Source organism: Rhinolophus hipposideros (assembly GCF_964194185.1).
Source record: "Rhinolophus hipposideros genome assembly, chromosome: 13".
In the NCBI taxonomy this organism is placed as follows: Eukaryota; Metazoa; Chordata; class Mammalia; order Chiroptera; family Rhinolophidae; genus Rhinolophus; species Rhinolophus hipposideros.
The window spans coordinates 45,299,075-45,318,019 of record NC_138059.1 but is presented as its reverse complement, the minus strand read 5'-3'; the positions used below and the strand labels follow the sequence as shown (position 1 = coordinate 45,318,019).

The following is an 18,945-nucleotide window of genomic DNA, read 5'->3' as shown; positions in this document are numbered from 1 at the left end:
TGGGTAGCATAGATACATAAAAAATTCTGTGAAAAGTAATGTCAAAAGAAAGATACATCAGAACACACAAACAACACATAAGCAATATTAACAGCCAAGAAAAATTGATGTTCAAGTACTGATTATCAGATGAAGGGATACAATCGTGAAAAAGAGTTGCTTATTTAAACTTCATTTACTGTTTTACATGCTTCCCTGTACAATTGTTGAAGAGACAATAAAGAACCCTACTGTTAAAGGACAATAGAAAGATTTAATTTTAAATTAAAATATTAATGGTAAGAAACGCTGGCAAAAAGAAAACAATAAAACCCATAGGGAAACATAAAATGTACTTCTAAACTGATTAAGGGCTTGAATTAATAGCGTGCGCTTTAGGAGCAGCATCCTTTTGCTTCTTTGAGCATCCTTCATTTAAAGATTTAGTACATTCTCTTTCAGTGACATTTTATTCTCCTTGCAGAATCTTACGTGAACCCACCAGGAACAATTTTTTCAAAATCATGGAGTGATTCTTAAGAATGTCCCCTGTAAAAGAAGGTTTTCAACCACAGCAATTAGTAAAGAGATTCTGGACATATGAAATGGTGATCTCTTAAAATTTTTCCTAATTAGATTAATTTAGTTTGCATATATCCATATAGAACTTTTAAATTAATATGGCACGAATACATGCACATTGAAAAAGAAATCAAACAGATATGGGAGAGCTCCCTCTCTACAAAAGTTTTCAGCCTCCCTCACTATAACTAAAGATTGCTCCTAGCCTGAATCACAGAATGTCTCTCAGATAACTACTTAAAAGCCTGTGACTTCCCAATATCCCCCAAGCCATTCTGGACCCTACAGGCCAGTATAGTTGTTGATTGTAATAATTGAAGCCTAATGTTCCTTCCAACCCATTCTGGGTCCACTCCTGGACAATTGTCACCACTTAAATGACTAGTTGAATGGTCACAGGCTCTACAGAGCTAAAGAATTTATTAATTAAAATCTATTTTTCCTCATTCAGGGGCTTTGGGGATGCAGAGGATACCCTAGCAAAATTGGCAGTCTCAGCCAAGGAAGCCAATGCGGTCTTCCAGGCAGATCTCAAGACTCCTTCCTCTCATCTGAGATCAGATAGGGTGCGAGTTCCATGAATTCCCCCAATAGGTAGGAACAGCTCTACATCCCTGCCCAGCAGGAAGCAGATACAGAAGAACAGACCTCTTGTCCCTCAACTTCCCATAGACATTTCATGGGGATCACGTCTCTTAAGGGAAAAACAAGACAGGCAGAGATAGGCATCAGGTCTCTGCATTGCTGCCCAAAAGACCTCCCTTCACTGTCCAAAACTTCCCCTTTTCATTTTAAACAAATGGGTACAAGATACCCAACTAGATCAAACGGGCCACTCACACCTACGCAGTTTAAAAAAGATGAGGTAATGATACAGGATAGTTAGCTTGTCCCTAGGTAGACAGGGAGGTCCCTGGTGGAATAAACAAAAGACAGCCATATCCTAAAACTACAGGTTTTGAAATCACTCCTTCGCTCCAAGACATAATGTAACAAGCCCCTGAGATTAATCATAAAATTCCTTTTGGCCTGACAAACAGAGCTGATCTGATAGATAAGAGTGGGTTACTTTGCTAATTCCTTTAGGATGGACAAGCAGAACAAACCTGGTAGAGGAATTTCATTAGAAGACGCCAGTTCCCTTCTTCAAACAAGTCCTTTCTTCAAACAGCTCCCCTTCCCCAAGCAGGTAAGGGAAGGTACAAAAGTAAGAGTTTTTGCCTCAGTCATGGGCACCCCCCATTCGGGACCCCCTCCCACTCGGGAGCTACAACCTCTTCTCCTGCCTCTAATAAACTATTCTCTTTTTAAAAACTTTTTGCCTCTCCCTGGTCCACGTTTCCATTCTTCAGCTTCACGAGACACGATCCCGGCCCACACTCAGTAACTGCTAGCAGATCCAACATCACCTACATCAGTAATAGCTTCTTATCAATCACAGGTATCAATCAGGTGGTCCCACAACCAGAAAAGAACCACCCATTCTAGAGGAAAAAGGATAAAAACTCCAAGTCTTCACCAGTCAGCCCTTTTTTGAGCCCCGGCTTTTGGCCCTTTAGGCCTTTTTGCCATTTGAGCCTCTTCTTTTGCTCGGCCTGCTCCAACTCCAAACTCTTTTGGAGTAACAAAGCCACCTTGGGCCGTTGAGCCATTCTCTATTGCTCAGGTCTGCTTCTATTTCTTTGAAGTGTACTATCTCTCCTAATAAACTAGTCTTTCAGCACTTTATTTCTGTGTCTCGTTCAATTCTTTGCTCCAGATGCCGAGAACCTGGACATCGTGCCAAGAAGGCCTCACTCTCTGGTAACAAAACAATATAGGAACCTGTAGGATAAAACGTGATGATCTCTCCTTACTACCTTCTTTTTATCCCATCATCACTGCAACCATGCTTAACAGTTTGGTGTGTGTCCTCCCATACCCCCGCCCCCTTTTTAAATTAGTTTCAGGTGTACAAAACAATGTTAGACATTTACACACCTCACAAAGTGATAACCCCCTCCCCCAATCTATTACCCCTCTGATATTATATACAGCTGTTACAATTCCATTCACTCTATTCCCTGTGCTGTACTCCACATCCTGTGACGTGGATGTGGCTGTGTACTCCACATCCACTCCATATGTATGTATATATACGTATATGTATGTATATATATATATATATATATACATACATATATATTTTAATATTTTAATTATATATATAATTAAATATATAATTTAAAAAAATATATATTATATATAAATTATATATATTTTATATATATATTATTTATTATATATTATATATTTTATATATATTATATATAAATATATAAATTAAAGCTGGCATTCCATATTATTCAGCGTCAGCGTCAGGTGTACAGCACAATAGTCAGGCATCTACACAGTCCATGAAGTGCTCTCCCTAATAAGACAAGTGTCCATCTGACCCCATACAAAATCTTTACAACATTATTGATTATATTCCCCAAATGGTGACTTTTTTGAAAAGGGAAAATCAAAGGAAGGAAATTACCTACTGAAATTTTTTACCCAAGGAGAGCTCTTACCACCATCTATTACCTGTTAAAGGAGCATGTGAAATGACTCCTCAGTGATAACCCTAATACAGCCCAGTCAACATGTGTTGAACAATTCCTAATGACTCCCTCTACCGCACTTCTGTGCGCTCTGGGTCATACTCAGCTGGAAGGAAGGCAAGGGTCTCCATAGGTGACTGAACACCTTGGTGTCCAATGCCCAGTCACACTGGATGGGGAACCTGGGCCAATACCTTCACCTCTGTTTCAGCCCTCCTCCATAAGATGGGGGTGAGAGAAGAGTCTATACACAAGAAATACGATGGTGAGCAAGAAACAGCTTCTGCCCTCCAGAGCCTAATGATCGCAGGCTAGTCTGAAATCCTGGCCACTAGGCTTCCCATCAACGTCAAACTTTACTGATTGTCCATACCATGCAAAGGGGTACAACAATGACCAAAACAAGGTCTGTATGTCTATTAGTCTGGGTGATTCCGAGCTGAGCAATGGGGCATATGGTGCAGGCCAGTGTGGGGGAGCCATTCCAAGGCTCCTCATGCAAGTGCTGATGTTTGCATAATTACAAAAATAACTGGACATATTCAAATTTAAGTCTGTGGTGTCACTCTTATTTACAATAAAATATACCTCTTTGGTGGAAATCCCACACAGCCTTGGGCACAGGCACTGAAGTGAGCAGCACTATGATCACTGGGTACGCTGGTGGAGAAGAGGAGGACAAACCAGCAGTAACTGCTGCAGGAGACAAAGGAGACAGTGCCAAATGAAGCCCAAAGGAGACAGTGCCAATACAAGCCCTAATGAAGGAGTACTGAAGACTGGCCTGTGATGGAAAGGTGGGGCTTAAATAAGGCCCAAGAAAAAATAAAAGTGTTTTAGGCCTAGGTGCATACTCCAGTGGTGGGTCCAAAGGCCACAAGTACAGTGGCTAGGGATTGGTCTGAGGGCTAAGGGACATTCTTTTCTTGACCATTGGGTTAGTTTTTGAGCACGTTGACCAAGCTTGGCTTCTAGTATAAAATTTATCAGTATTTTATCTGTTACCACGGAAACAAAAGCTGGTATTTAAACAATAACTATTTATTGGATCATTTTTTGAAATGGGCACCTCTCTCCCCAAGTGCCCAACCACTTATTCTATTCTTAAAGCTGGCCAGACAGCAGTGCTCTCCTTGTCTTCAAACCTTCTCCCAGGGGAGGATTTTAGACAATGGAGCCTGTCCTCCTCCCTTCCACATTGTAGTCCTTAGCCCCAGGCCTTTCCTGTTCTCTCCAGGGTGCCTAAATCTTAATCCACTCTCTGAGGCTCTCTCAAAGATGGCTGCTATCAGCCCATAGCACTTGCCCATTGGTGCCTTTTTGGGTCTCCTCCTGGGCTCTCCTGCTGGTCTATGAGCTCTTGGAGGAAGTGGTCTATTTTATACTCTTGGCATCTGCCACGGCTCTCACTAGAGCTGTCTGTAGGTATCAGAAATTCAAAATCAATTGGTTCTTCCCTCAGTGCTGCAAAAGTTTCCGAACTTGTAGTCCTGTCCCAATCTCTCTCTTTATGTCAAATCTATTACAGGTTCAACAGTAGGATAATCTTAACTTCACTTTCATTTTTATTACCTCTTGTCTCAAAAACTCATAGTGGCCCTAATTTTCTCTTGGAGAAATATAGAATCCCTAATAATAGGATTTAAGGCTTTATCTAGCTGACTTTGTATCTCAATATACTTTGGTCTAGGATAAATCCCCAAATTCCAGTACATAGTTCAATTCTTCAGCAACTAGCCAGGGGCATAGCACAAAGAGGTACTAAAGATTTATAGATAAAATAAGTGAATTATCTTTTCTTTCTTTTTTTTATTTTTTATAAACTTAAGCTAGCTTTTATTTATTTATTTATTTATTTATTTATTTATTTATTTATTTAATTGGGGAAGGGGAACAGGACTTTATTGGGGAACAGTGTGTACTTCCAGGATTTTTTTTTCCAAGTCAAGTTGTTGAACTTTCAGTCTTAGTTGTGCAGGGTGCCATTCAGCTTCAAGTTGTCCTTTCAGTCTTACTTGTGGAGGGCGCAGCTGAGCTCCAGGTCCAGTTGCCATTGTTAGTTGCAGGGCAATTAACAGCCCACCACCCCTTGCAGGAGTTGAGGAATCCAACCGGCAACCTTGTGGTTGAGAGCCCATTGGCCCATGTGGGAATCGAACCAGCAGCCTTGGCATTAGGAGTGTGGAGCTCCAACCACCTGAGCCACCGGGCTGGCCCCCTGAATTATCTTTTCAATAAACCCTCTTTCTTCCTCTTTTGCATACATCTTTCCTAATCCTACTTTTATGTCTTCACAGATAACATTTTACCAATTTGAGGAGAACTTTTCATTCTGCCAGATCAAGGTGTTTAAAGCATTTGTTTTCACTCACTTCTTTCATGAAACCTTCTGAGATCAGTCAGTTAAGATCTAGTCACTTAAAGCATTAACTACTCTAGTACTTGTGCCTGCCTAGAGCTAACGGATTTATTAATTAAAATCTATTTTTCCTCATTCAGAGGCATTGGGGATGAGGAAGATGCCCCAGCAAGTTTGCCAGTCGCAACCAAAGAAGCCAACACGCTCTTCCAGGCGGATCTCGAGACCTCTTCCTCTCATCTGAGATAATAATTTGTTTTGAAGGAATATAGCTTCCAAAAGAAAAAAAATTCTAAATATTTATTTGGATGATTGCATGTCAAATAAAATTAAATATATAAGATAAAGAAATTAATCCCAAGCTCAAAAAAAAAAAGCATCAGATATTAAGTCACAATTTAAAAAAGGAGTGGCTTCTGAAAGTTTGTAAATGAATGATTTTGAATACTCAGTATATTTCCCATGGGAAAAAAAATTTCCTATTCAGTGTAACCCACAAAAACTAGATTAAATATTAGGTACACATATAGATGTAAAGCATAATGATAAAAGAAGATGAACTTTATAGAGCAAAAGACCCCTGGATTCCAGTCCTGGCTCAGTCATTCACCAGTAGTATTGCCATAATAAATTATGTCCCACAATCTCCAGCAAGAAATGTTTTCCAGAGTGGAGCAGTATCCCTTTGGCTTGAGGCACACCAGGAAACCTGACAGTCCAAGGAATACTGTTGCCACATGGCAAGGCTCTCCTGAGAGGGGGAGCCTACTTGTATCCTGGTGTGCTCAGGTGGGAGGATCATGTGTAGAGTTCATGTGAAGGAAGACAAATGCTGTCAGGTCAAGGCCAGGGCAGCGATATCTTTCACATAACTATACTTCGTCTTTTTAGATGTTCGTGATTCTGAGGACTAAAATGAGATTCAGCTTAGTAAGGATAAGGTTCATTCGACCCAGTGAAGCTTTTCGCCTGTCTAGTTATGCTTTTCAAATATCTGGGTGACACCCCCACCTGGCCCCAGTCTATAAAGCAATTATAACAAGCCACCTTTTTATGAACAAAAGCATTTGTTACAAGACAAATCTACATGGGTTAATAATATATTCTTGTATCTACCCAGTGCTGACACGGGATCGGTCTATGAGATATATATCTTTTAGACAAACAAGCTTTTGGGCAGAGCCATCACTCATCTCAGAGACATATGAAAGAAATATGAAACACAGAGTTGAGACCCATGGAAAAGCTGACAGTCTATAGAGGTCAGTCAGGAGAAATGCTCAGTAAATGTTCACAATTTAGAATTATGACTAGAACGGTCATTATTGAAAGTTGCTATCCATAACAGATTCAAAATCAGAATACTATATAGTCATAATGGGTTTTTTTCTCCCTCAGGTACTGTTATAAACTCACATATTACTATAATTGAACAAAATATTAATATCAAGAGAGTGAAAACAACACACTATTTGAGGAAAGAGAGGTTATAATAAGATTCAGAAAATCCCAAATTCAGTTTACATTGTCTATATTACTGGATAGTTCCATTAAAAATGTTTCTTCTTTCCTTAATTCATGGATGATTATTGTAACAGCCACAGTTTGGGCCAGATTTATGCACCATTCTATCTCTGTTTATCTAAAACATTTTAGGGTGAGTGCTGTGAAACTTGACAGAGAACAAATCTTTCTTACTATGGAAAGCAAAATTATGTGTCAACTTAAAAGAGTTTTGCTTACATTTATAAGATGCCTTTTCACTAAAGTATGTTTTTAGTTACATAAACTGACTCATACAAAGCTGCCTTATTGTTAGAGTTAAGAAAAATACAGAAAACACAGTTTTTAGAATTAAAGCACACGCAACATTTTAAAGTATTAATTTTAATAAAATTATGAATCAGTAAACACGTATAATTGTTTTTCTTGTCAATTATAATTTTTCCTCCAGAGGTACTTTATGGGTTCCACTTAACCCCTGACCTTGTTTTGCAGGCAAACTCTAAGATCCTGGTTTATCATCTTTAAAAATAAAATTAGAGATAAAAGACTAATAAAAGGACTAGCCATTGTAGCAAACTGGATGCTATTACAGTGTGTCCTCACCTTTCTCTGGTGGCCTTCCGTAGAATTTTCATTCCCGCCAGGCTGCAGGACTTCCCTTCCAACTCTCTGTCCTTCAAGATGGTGCCCTCTGAGTGCACTTCACTGAACATTCCATAGGCATCTTGCACAAGAAAAGAGACTCTACAAAAAAGTATTCACATTTCTTCTTTTAGGAAGTAGTTTTTGATTTAATACAGAGATCAGGATTTCTTACTCCTTCACTAGAAATCCATTGAAATCACCTTTCTAAATGAATGAATCAGGGTAAACGAAGTTGAATTCAAACATGCACTTTTTAGATTTGTTCATGCAGGTGTTTGATCACTATTCGGAAAATACAGGAGACAGAATTCTCTTTTGGCATAAAACTAAACCTTAAGCCAAATGAGGTTTAAAATCACACGAAGAAGACCATCCTTTCAAGTTAAATATATTACCATTGCCCAGAAACATTCTCTTATCCTGTCTGGCATAATAGGTAACATATTTTGTATGAATGCTCAATACTGAGGAAAGCTTCAGTGTAACATTATGATGAGAATAACAATAAGAGGCTTTATCTGAGAAGGTACATATTTACAGACATGCATATCCCAGCAGGATGAAAACCAGTGTCCCAGCTAGCAGCAACATAGAGACTTATGGATATCCAGTGTCATGATGGGATTCTTCCCAATTTTTAAGTTCAAAGGGTAGTACTTATAAAAACCTATTTATGACTGAATTCCCAATCTTCTCACTTCATAACTCAGGTAAATGTCTTATTTATCACCAAATGACACATTCTCAGAAAACATTTCCTGGGGCCTAAAAAATATTTAGTAAATAACACCACCAAATAGACTATGAAGAACAAAACTATTTTAAAGACGGGGATATAAAAGAAAGTGCATGTTGGAAAAAAACACATAAGAAACAAATAAACAATGAAAAAAGGAAAGGTACATCTGAAGGTATGAACCTTAAACACTGCCTTGGCAAAAGGGAGTAGATTAGTAGTCTAGATTTCCTGATTAAGTCTCCCAGGTCCACATGTCCCCCCGGTTTGCAAGAGAATCATAAGAAGTGAAAAAAGTCAGATGGAAAAGGACAAAAATAATACGATTTCACTCAAATGTGGGATATAAAACAAAGTAACAAACAGACAAAACAAACAAACAAACTCACAGACACAGACGACAATATGGTGGTTACTAGAGAGGAAAGAGTTGGGGGGAGGATGAAGTGGGTGAAAGGGGTCAAAGATACGATGACTGAAGGAGACTAGATTTTGGGTGGTGAGTATACAGTGCAATATACAGATGATGTATTATAGAATTATACACTTGGAACTTATATAATGTTATTAACCAATGTTACTCCAATATACTACATTAAAAAAATAAAAGTGAAGGTAAATCTTGTTTGAAGAAAAGCACCTTTAATTTGCCATGGAGTAAGATCTAATAAGATATACTCAAATAAAAATCACCAAGTACAAAAGAAACAAACCATTATGTGGGAAGCGTCAGAAAAAATAAGAATAGACCTGCTGAGGACTTGAGATATTAGAATTAAAACATATGAAATATAGAATAACTGTTTTGAAAAGGTAAAAATCACAAAAATATAGACAAAAAGCGATACAAAATGACTTGGCAGATATGAAAAAGAATGAAATAGAACTTTCAAAAAGGAAAGCTACACTTATTGAAATAAAAAAAATTATTAACATTATTGATTATGTTCCCCAAACTGTCTTTCGTATCCCCCTGGGTATCTGATGGACACTTGTCTTATTATGGAGACCACTTCATGGACAGTGTAGATGCCTGACCACTTACAGTGTACACCTGAAGCTGAAACTGAATAATAATGAATGTCAACTATAATTTAATATATATATATATATAGTCACAGGATGTGGAGTACAGCATAGGGAAGAATCAGTGGAATTGTAATAGCTATATATGATGTCAGAGGGATAGCAGATTGGGGGAAGAGGATATTACTTTGTGAGGGGTGTAAATGTCTATTACATTGTTTCGTACACGTGAAACTAATAAAAAATAAAAATTCAAAAAAATTATTAAATAGGGTGACAAATGGTTATATGTATCTGGACAGTGTGTATATGCAAACTGGGTTATAAAATTTGAATAAATTACCGAATGCATCCTGAGAGCTGAAATTAAAAAACATGAGAGAAGAGAGAAACACACAGGACAAAATAAGAAAGTCTAACATATGTCTAATAGGAATCTCAGAGAAATAAAATAGAAGAAGTAGAAGCAGTAATTTGTAGATCTAGTAACTGAGAATCTCTCTTAATTGATATAAGAAATGAATCCATAGATATACGAAAGCAAATACCAAGCAGGGCAACTAAAAAGAAATCACCCTAATATTCACACTGTAATGAAACTAGAGAACATCAAAGACAAATAAAAAGCTTAATTTACCACAAAGACATGCAATTCTAAACCTTTACTCTCTTAGCCTCAAAATACATAAAGCATAAACTGATAAAACTTCAGAGAGAAATAAACAAATCCAACATCACTGTGGGAGATTTTAACATACCTCTGACAATTATTAAGTTGACCAGAGGAAAAAAATAGTAAGATTTAGAAAAGTTGCATACACCAAAAAGTTTAATTTGTTGGATATGCAATTAGAAAAACTGCCCACAACTAAATAAAGTGCATTCTCAAGCACACATGGGACATTTATAAAAAGTGTCCATAAGGCAGGTATGAATGAATTTCAAAGAACCAGTATTGCATAGGGTACTTTCTTTGCCTACAATATAATTAAATGAGAAATCAAGCAAAAAAAAAAATGTACTTAAAAGAACCCTCCTATATTTGCAAATTACATTCTTTTCAACTTTTAGGTCAAATATGAAATCATAGTGGAAAAGAGACAGTATATTGAACTTGATAAAGAAATGTCATATATTAAAATTTATTGACAACAATGATACTATGGGAAATTTATGACCTTTATAAAACATGATTATTTTTCCTTTCCTATATACATCTTAAAATTAGTTATCTACGTACTTACCATGAATTCTATTCCAAATCTGTTAATTATTAAAATCTTCCTGTAGCATGCAGAACCTCACAGGTATTCTACCTGAAGAGGCTCCTGGAGCCTTCTGCTCTGCTCAAGTCTGAACTGATTAGCATATACCTGTGGCACAGTAGTCATTGTGAGATCGCGTCAGAAAATCTGGGGTAGTCCCTTTGCTGCTCTATTATGTTGGAGCTCCTATTTCCCATATCCTGTATCTTTCTTAATTGACTTTTTCAAGTTAGTAGCTCACGTCTTCTAGCTTACCAAAAAGGAGTGAGTGGAAAATAAAATTTTGAAACAATTCATGAAATTGTCAATAACTTATCCTCAAACGTTATGGGCAGTTTGGCTGGCTATGGATTTTTAGATTGGAAATAATTTTTCCATTCTCAGTCCAATTCTGATTTTTTCCCCTCCCTTCTCTCCAGGAGCTGAGGTTTGTTTTAGTTCCCAGGACACTGACATTGCATGGTGATGTACATAGATACTGATCAGTTTCCATGCACTAAGTGAGTGAAAGGGCAGGCTCTTTCACAGTGGAAGGAGTCATTTCTTTGATATTCCTTTCCCTTCATTTTTTTTCTTCTTTCATTGTTGTTATTGAACATCCTGGACTAGTCCTATAATTTTCTTAACTTATCTCTCCTCTTTTCCATTTCTTTCTGGGAGTTTCTTCAGCTTTGTTTTCCAATACTTCTAATTAGGTATTTAATAATTTCTAGTTTTCATATTTTTAACTTCTAAGACTTCTCTTTTAAGCTTTGAAAGATGCTTTTCTGCCCCTTGATAGTGTCTTCATTTGTTTCATGGTTGTAATATCTGTACCTTCATTTAAGAAGTTTTCTTCAGGCCCCAGTGATCCTACTGTATGTTCCTACTTAAGAATAAGGCAGGTGGATGTTGTTAGCCATGAGCAACACATGGGTGATCAGGTTCTCAGATGTCAGTATCTAGATATCTTTCCTCTTGATGAGAACATTCCTCAGAAAAGACCTGTTTTTAACACAATGTGCAAGAGTAACAGCGGGGTGACCACAAACAATGTAGAGTGAAAAACAGGACACAATCACTTCCAGGACAGATTCCCAACCAATTTTAGCCTGTTTCATATTTTAGCCTGTTTCATTTGCTACCATAGGTAGTGAAAAAAATGGGTATCTATATGCAAAACAACAAAAACAAAACCTTAACTGCTTTCTCAAATTTTACACAAAAATTAACTCAAAATGTATCATAGACCCAAATATAAACACTAAAACTTTTAGATGTAAACAAAAGAGAAAAATCTTTGTAACTTTTGATTAGGTGGTTGTAATGCGGGGTCTCTGGTCCCGCTCCCCGCACCAGATCACAAGATATGGTGAGGCCAAAAAGGAACACCAAAGGAGCCATAGATAGGGGAGTCATACCACTATATTCTAGCTGGCGGCTGGGTTGGAGACACAGGAAGCAGGCTCCACACGATGCGCAATCCACCATCTGCTTCTCTGCCAACCAACCAAACCCCTTTCCAGCGTAGTCATGGCAGTTATATTAGTGGCTAATGGCTAACCAGTAACAGCTGATGGCCACCCAGCCACAGCTGATGGCCACCTGATTAGAGCTGATGGCCATCTAATAACCGAGCCAGCAGCTTTCTACATGAGGCTGAGAGTCTGGAAACTTCTCTCTGGGACTCTGTCCCCACACTTCACCCCTCCAGAGTTTCACCTCACAATCTATGTGACAAGCGTCATCCGCAAGGGGCCCTGTGTCAGGAACCAGCTCATGAGAAAAAGTTTCAGTCCAGTTCAAGTAACGCCCCAGGGGGTGACCTTCCATGTGCAACTACTTTCTGGGCACAGCCAGGGTTCTCAGGGTACCATGCTGGAACAACAATGGCTCACAGCCATGGTGCTTACATATTCTCAATGGCGGCAGGTCGAGACACAGGAAGTAAACATCCGCCTGTACCCCAATAAGTCTCGCTGCACCACAGTCTCGCTGGTGGCCTGATGAGACACAGGAAGCAAATACCAGCCGGTTCCACTACATGGTGGTAAGTTCCCAAGCAGTCAAGCTGTCCATCAAATCAGGACTGGAAGGTACTGCAGCATGCACAGGCAGCAGCATCTTATTCAGCTCCCCACAGTCCACAGTTATTTGCCAGGGTTGTGCAATGGCCTCAAAACGTGTGCCCTCTCCGCTGGGTGAGGGCTCCAAGTCCTTCCCAAACTGGGGGTGAGGGACAACTTCGACCTCACCTGCATCTTCCACCAAGGACTCAGCAAGCGTTTCCTCCTGGGACTACAAGTCCCGCATCTGGGCCACCCCAGCAAGCACTTCCCAGCCCACATGGCTGCAACAACCTTCGCTTTCTCCAGCTGGTTGGAGAACCATCCACGTTTTTCCACCCCTCCATGGGGTTCTAGCTCTCCTGCAGCTGAACAGCTTTTTCTATGCTGGTCAGTGTCATCCATGTCCCCCCACCTGTCCACAGGGGTTCAGCTCATGAGAACAGCAGCCACTGGGCACCACAGTCTGTGTGGGGGCCACATGTCCTGCCCAGAGCCAGACACCATTCTCACCTGGCCAGAATCCCGCTTACTGAGCCAGGTGTCCAAGTGGGTAGTGGCCCCGGTGCAAGACATCCACAACTCCAGGAGGCTACGGCAGCAGCAGACTACCAAAAGGCAGACAACACTTGCTTTGGCCAATAGGGCAGCAGGCCATCTGGAGGCTTGAAAGGACCACGAGTTCACCGAGGGGTCACGCCTCTCCCAAGCAGATTGCGTTTCCTGTTCCTAGGCGTGCACTTCTCACAGGCTTCCAGAGACTGAGTGTTCATATGCACAAACTGTTCCACCATCCTTTGGGGAGTTCTGGCCGGCACCATACCCTGCTCACGAAACTGAACTTTCATATGTATAAACTGCTCCATTACCCCTTTGGGGATTTTGGCCAGTACCATAGCCTTCTCGCTGTGCCATGTGTAATGTGGGGTTTTGGGTCCCGCTCCCCACACAAGAATGCAGGATATGGTGAGGCCAAAAAGCAACACCAACAGAGCTATAGATAGGGGAGTCATACCATTATATTCTCGCTGGCGGCTGGGTTGGAGACAAAGGAAGCAGGCTCCACACGATGCGCAATCCACCATCTGCTTTTCTGCGAAACAACCAAACCCCTTTCCAGCATAGTCATGGCAGTTATATTAGTGGCTAATGGCTAACCAGTAACAGCTGATGGCCACCCAGCCACAGCGGATGCCCATCTGATTAGAGATGATGGTCATCTAATAACCATGCCAGCACCTTTCCACGTGAGACTGAGAGCCTGGAAACTGTTCTCTGGGATTCTGTCCCCAGAGTGATATTTCTTAATTAAGACATAAAAACACAAACTATTTTTTTAATTTATTGGGGTGACATTTGTTAGTAAAATTACATAGATTTCAGGTGTGCAATTCTGTATTACGTCATCTATAAATCCCATTGTGTGTTCACCACCCAGAATCAGTTCTCCTTCCATCACCATATATTTGATCCCCCTTACCCTCATCTTCCACCCCCCACCCCCCTTACCCTCTGAAACTATTTTTTAAAAATTTATTATCTTGACATTATCAAAATTAAAACTTCTCTTCAGAAGACACCATTAAAACAAACAGGGCGTCAGCCTGGTGGCCCAGGTGGTTGGAGCACCGTGCTCCTAACACCGAAGTCGCTGGTTTGATTCTCACATGGGCCAGTGAGCTGCATGCTCTACAGCAAAGATTGTGAACAACAACTCTCCCTGGAGCTGGGCTGCTGTGAGCAATCGGAGGTTGGAGTGTACTGCCCTGGGCTGCTGTGGGCTACCGTGTGCCGCTGTGAGCGGCTGGTGGCCAGCATGAGTTGGCTGATAGCCAGCGTGAGTGGCCGGCAGCTGGCGAGAGCTGCCGTGAACTGCTGTGAGCAGCCAACAGACTGCCTCAGCTGGCGGGAGTGCAAGGCTTATAAATACCAGCATAGGCCAGAGAGCTGCGTCCTACACAACTAGGCTGAGAAATAATGGCTTGAACCGGAGTTTAGAGGGGGCGGAGGTGGAAGAAAGGGGTAAAAACAAAACAAAACAAAAACGGACAAACCACAAGCTAGTAGAACATATTTGCTAAACAAATATCTGACAAAGGACTTGTATCCAGAATACAAAAAGAACTCTTAGGATTCAATAATAAGAAGACAAATAATCCAGCAAAACATGGGTTAAACAAGAAAAATCTCAAATCAACCATCTATGCTACATCTAAGGGAACTGGAAAAAGAACAGCAAAATAAGCCCAAAGGGAGTACAAGGAAAGAAATAATAAAGATCAGAGCAGATATAAATGAAATAGAGACCAAAACAAACAAACAAACAAGTAAACAAACAAGCAAACAAGAAATCAATGAAACCAAGAGCTGGTTTTTGGAAAAGACAAACAAAATTGACAAGCCTTTAGCCAGACTCATTGAGAAAAAGAGAGAGGTGACCCAAATTAATAAAATCAGAAATCAAAGAGGAGAAGTGACAACAGACACCACAGAAATACAAAAAACGTTAAGAAAATACTATGAGCCAGCTATATACATCAACAAATTAGACAATCTGGAAGAAATAGATAACTTTTTAGAAGTATACAAACTTTCCAGGGTGAATCAAGAAGAAACAGAAAATCGGAATAAACTGATTACTACCAGTGAAATTTAATCAGTAATCAACAAGCTCCCAACAAACAAAAGCCTTGGACCAGGTGGCTTTACAGGTGAGTTTACCAAACACTCAAAAAAGAATTATCAACTATTCTCCTCAAATTATTCCAAAAAATCCAGAAGGAGGGAAGCCTCCCAAACATTTTTTATGAGGCCTGATCCTAAAACCAGACAAAGACGTTACAAAAAAAGAAAACTATAGGCTGATAGCCCTAATGAACATAGATACAAAAATCCTCAACAAAATATTAGCAAACCAAATTCAGCGATACGTTAAAAAGATCACACACCATGATCAAATGGGATTCATTCCTGGTATGTAAGTTTGGTTCAATATCCACAAGTCAATAACGTGATATACCACATTAATAAAATGAAAAATAAAAATCATATGGTCATATCAATAGATACAGAAAAAGCATTTAACAAAATCCAGCAGCCATTCATGATAAAAACTCTTAGCAAAGTGGGAATAGAGGAATTATATCTCAACATGATAAAGGTCATGTATAATAAAAGCACGGTTAACATCATACTCAATGGAGAAAAGCTAAAACCATTCCCATTATCATCAGGAACAAGGCAAGGATGCCCACTTTCACTTTTTTTTTATTTCAAAGGAGGGCACAGCTCACAGTGGCCCATGCGGGGATTGAACCAGCAACCTTGGTGCTATTAGCACCATGCTCTAACCAGCTGAGCTAACCGGCCACCTCCCCTTCCATCACTTTTATTCAACAAGAAAACTCTGGAAGTTCTAGCCACAGCAATCAGACAAGAAAAAGAAATAAAAGGCATCCAAATTGAAAAAAAGGAGGTAAAATTGTTATTATATGCAGATGACATGATACTATATATAGAGAACCCCAAAAACACCACTAAAAACTATTAGAACTGATAAATGAATTTAGTAAATTAGCAGGATACAAAATTAATATTCAAAAATCAGTTGCATTTGTATACAACAATAATAAACTATCAGAAGAGAAATTAAGAAATCAATCCCATTTACAATTGTTTAAAAAACAAAATACTTAGGAATAAATTTAACCAAGGAAGTAAAAGACCTGTACTCAGAAAATTATAAGACACTGAAGAAAGAAATTGAAGAAGATACTAATGAATGGAAACACATACCATGCTCACAGATAGGAAGAATTAATATAGTTAAAATGTCCATACTGCCTAAGGCAATATATAGATTCTGTGCAGTTCCTATCAAACTACCAATGACAGTTTTCATAGAAATAGAACATATAACCTAAAATTTATATGGAACCATAAAAGACCCCGGATAGCCACATCAATCTTGAGAAATAAGAAAAAAGTGAGCGATATTAAGCTACCTGACATCAAATCATACTACAAGACTATAGTAATCAAAACAGCATGGTACTGGCATAAAAACAGACACTTAGATCCATGGAACAGTCTAAAGAGCCCAGAAATAAATCCATACCGATAAGGTCATTTAATCTATGACAACAGAAGCAATAATTTACATTGGGGTAAAGACAGTCTATCTAATAAATGGTGCTGGGAAAACTGGACAAATACATGCAAAAAAAAATGAAGCTGGACCACCTCCTTGTGCCACATACAAGAATAAATTCAAAATGGATCAAAGATTTAAGTGTAAGATCTGAAACCACAAAACTCCTAGAAGAAAAGAAAGGAAATAAATTTGCAGACGTTACCATTAGTAATATTTTTTACTGATATATCCCCTCAGGTGAGGGAAGTAAAAGAAAAAAATAAACATATGAGATTACACCAAACTAAAAAGTTTTTTCACAGCAAAGGAAATCATCAATAAAACAAAAAGGCATCCTACTGCATGGGAGAAGATATTTGCCAATGATACATCTGATAAGGGGTTAATATCCAAAACCTATGAAAAACTCATTCAACTCAATACCAAAAAACCAAACAACTCAAGTAAAAAATAGGCAGAGGACATTTCTCTAAAGAGGACATGTGTAGAGGGCCAACAGATATATAAAAAATGCTCTACCTCATTAATCATTAGAGAAATGCAAATAAAAACCACAATGAGATACCACCTCACTCTGGTCAGAATGGCTATCATCAATAAATCAACAAACAACAAGTGCTGGCGAGGATGTAAAAAAAGGAAACCCTTGTGCACTGTTGGTGGGATTGCAGATTGGTGCAGCCACTACGGAAATTAGTATGGAGGTATCTCAAAAAATTGAAAATGGAACTACCTTATGAGCCAGCAATTCCACTCTTAGGCATCTATCCAGAGAAATCTAAAATGCTAATTTGAAAAGCTATATGCACCCCTATGTTTATTGCAGCACTATTCACAATAGCCAAGACATGGAAACAACTGAAATGCCCATCGGTAGATGACTGGCTTAAGAAACTGTGGTACATTTTATACAATGGAGTATTACTCAGCCATAAAGAAGAATGAAATCTTATCATTTGCAACAATAAGGATGGACCTAGAGAACATTATGCTAAGTGAAATAAGTCAGACAGAGAAAGACAAATACCATATGATCTCACTTATATGTGGAATCTAAAGAACAGAAGAAATGAACAAACTAAACAGAAATAGTCTCAGGATATAGAGAAAAAACGGATGGTTGCTGGATGGGAGGGCGGTGGGGATGGAAAAGAAGGGAAAGGGATTAGAAAGTACAAATCAGTAGCCACAATATTGCCACGGGGATATGAAAGACAGTTTGGGGAATATAATCAATAATGTAAAGATTTTGTAGGGTGTCAGATGGGCACCTGTCTTATTAGGGAGAGCACTTCATGGACAGTGTAGGTGCCTGAACACTGCACTGGACACCTGAAGCTGAAGCTGAATAATATTGAATGTCAACTATAATTTCATATATATGGTCACAGATGTGGAGTACAGCATAGGGAATAGAGTCAATGGAATTGTAACAGCTATATGCAATGTTGGAAGGGTAGCAGATTGGGCGAAGGGGTTATCACTTTGTGAGGGGTGTAAATCACATTGTTTTGTATACCTGAAACTAATAAAAACAAAACAAAACAAATCCAGCAACTATGGGACAACTTAAAAAAAATGGGTTAAAGACACAAAACGTCACATACTGCATGATTCCATTTCTATGAAACATACAGAATAAATCCACAGACATAACACAGAATGGTGGTTGCCAGGTGTTAGGTGGAGGGAGAAATAGGTCATACAGGCATAGCTAGTTTTATTGCACTTCACTTTATTGTGCTATGCAGATATTCCATTTTTTTTTTATAAATTGAAGGTTTGTGGCAACCCTGTCATGAGCCAGTCTATTGGCACTGTATTTCCAACAGCACTTTCTCATCCTGTTTGTCTCTGCATGAAATTTGGTAATTCTCTCAATATATCAAACTTTTTCATTATTATTATATTTGTTATAGTGATCTGTGATCAGTGATCTTTGATGTCACTATTGTAATTGTTTTGGGGAACTATGCACTGTGCCCATAGAAGACAGAAAATTTAAACCATAAATGTGTATATTCTGACTACTCCACTGACCAGCTGTTCCCACATCTCTCTCCC

At 39.0% G+C, this 18,945-nt stretch overlaps 1 protein-coding gene across 6 annotated transcripts in view; it reads right to left on the bottom strand.

Annotated features, from left to right (window-relative positions):
• Positions 1 to 18,945, bottom strand: part of SPIDR (scaffold protein involved in DNA repair) — a 575,751-nt gene that overhangs the window by 57,559 nt on the left and 499,247 nt on the right. For 5 of the 6 annotated variants that reach the window (XM_081070679.1, XM_081070676.1, XM_081070677.1 and 2 more), the window contains one exon: positions 7,615 to 7,755. The exons of the other annotated variant lie outside the window; for it this stretch is intronic. In XM_081070679.1, the coding sequence (XP_080926805.1) occupies positions 7,615 to 7,755 (141 nt within the window). The remainder of the gene's footprint in view (positions 1 to 7,614; positions 7,756 to 18,945) is intronic. 6 annotated transcript variants of the gene reach the window in all.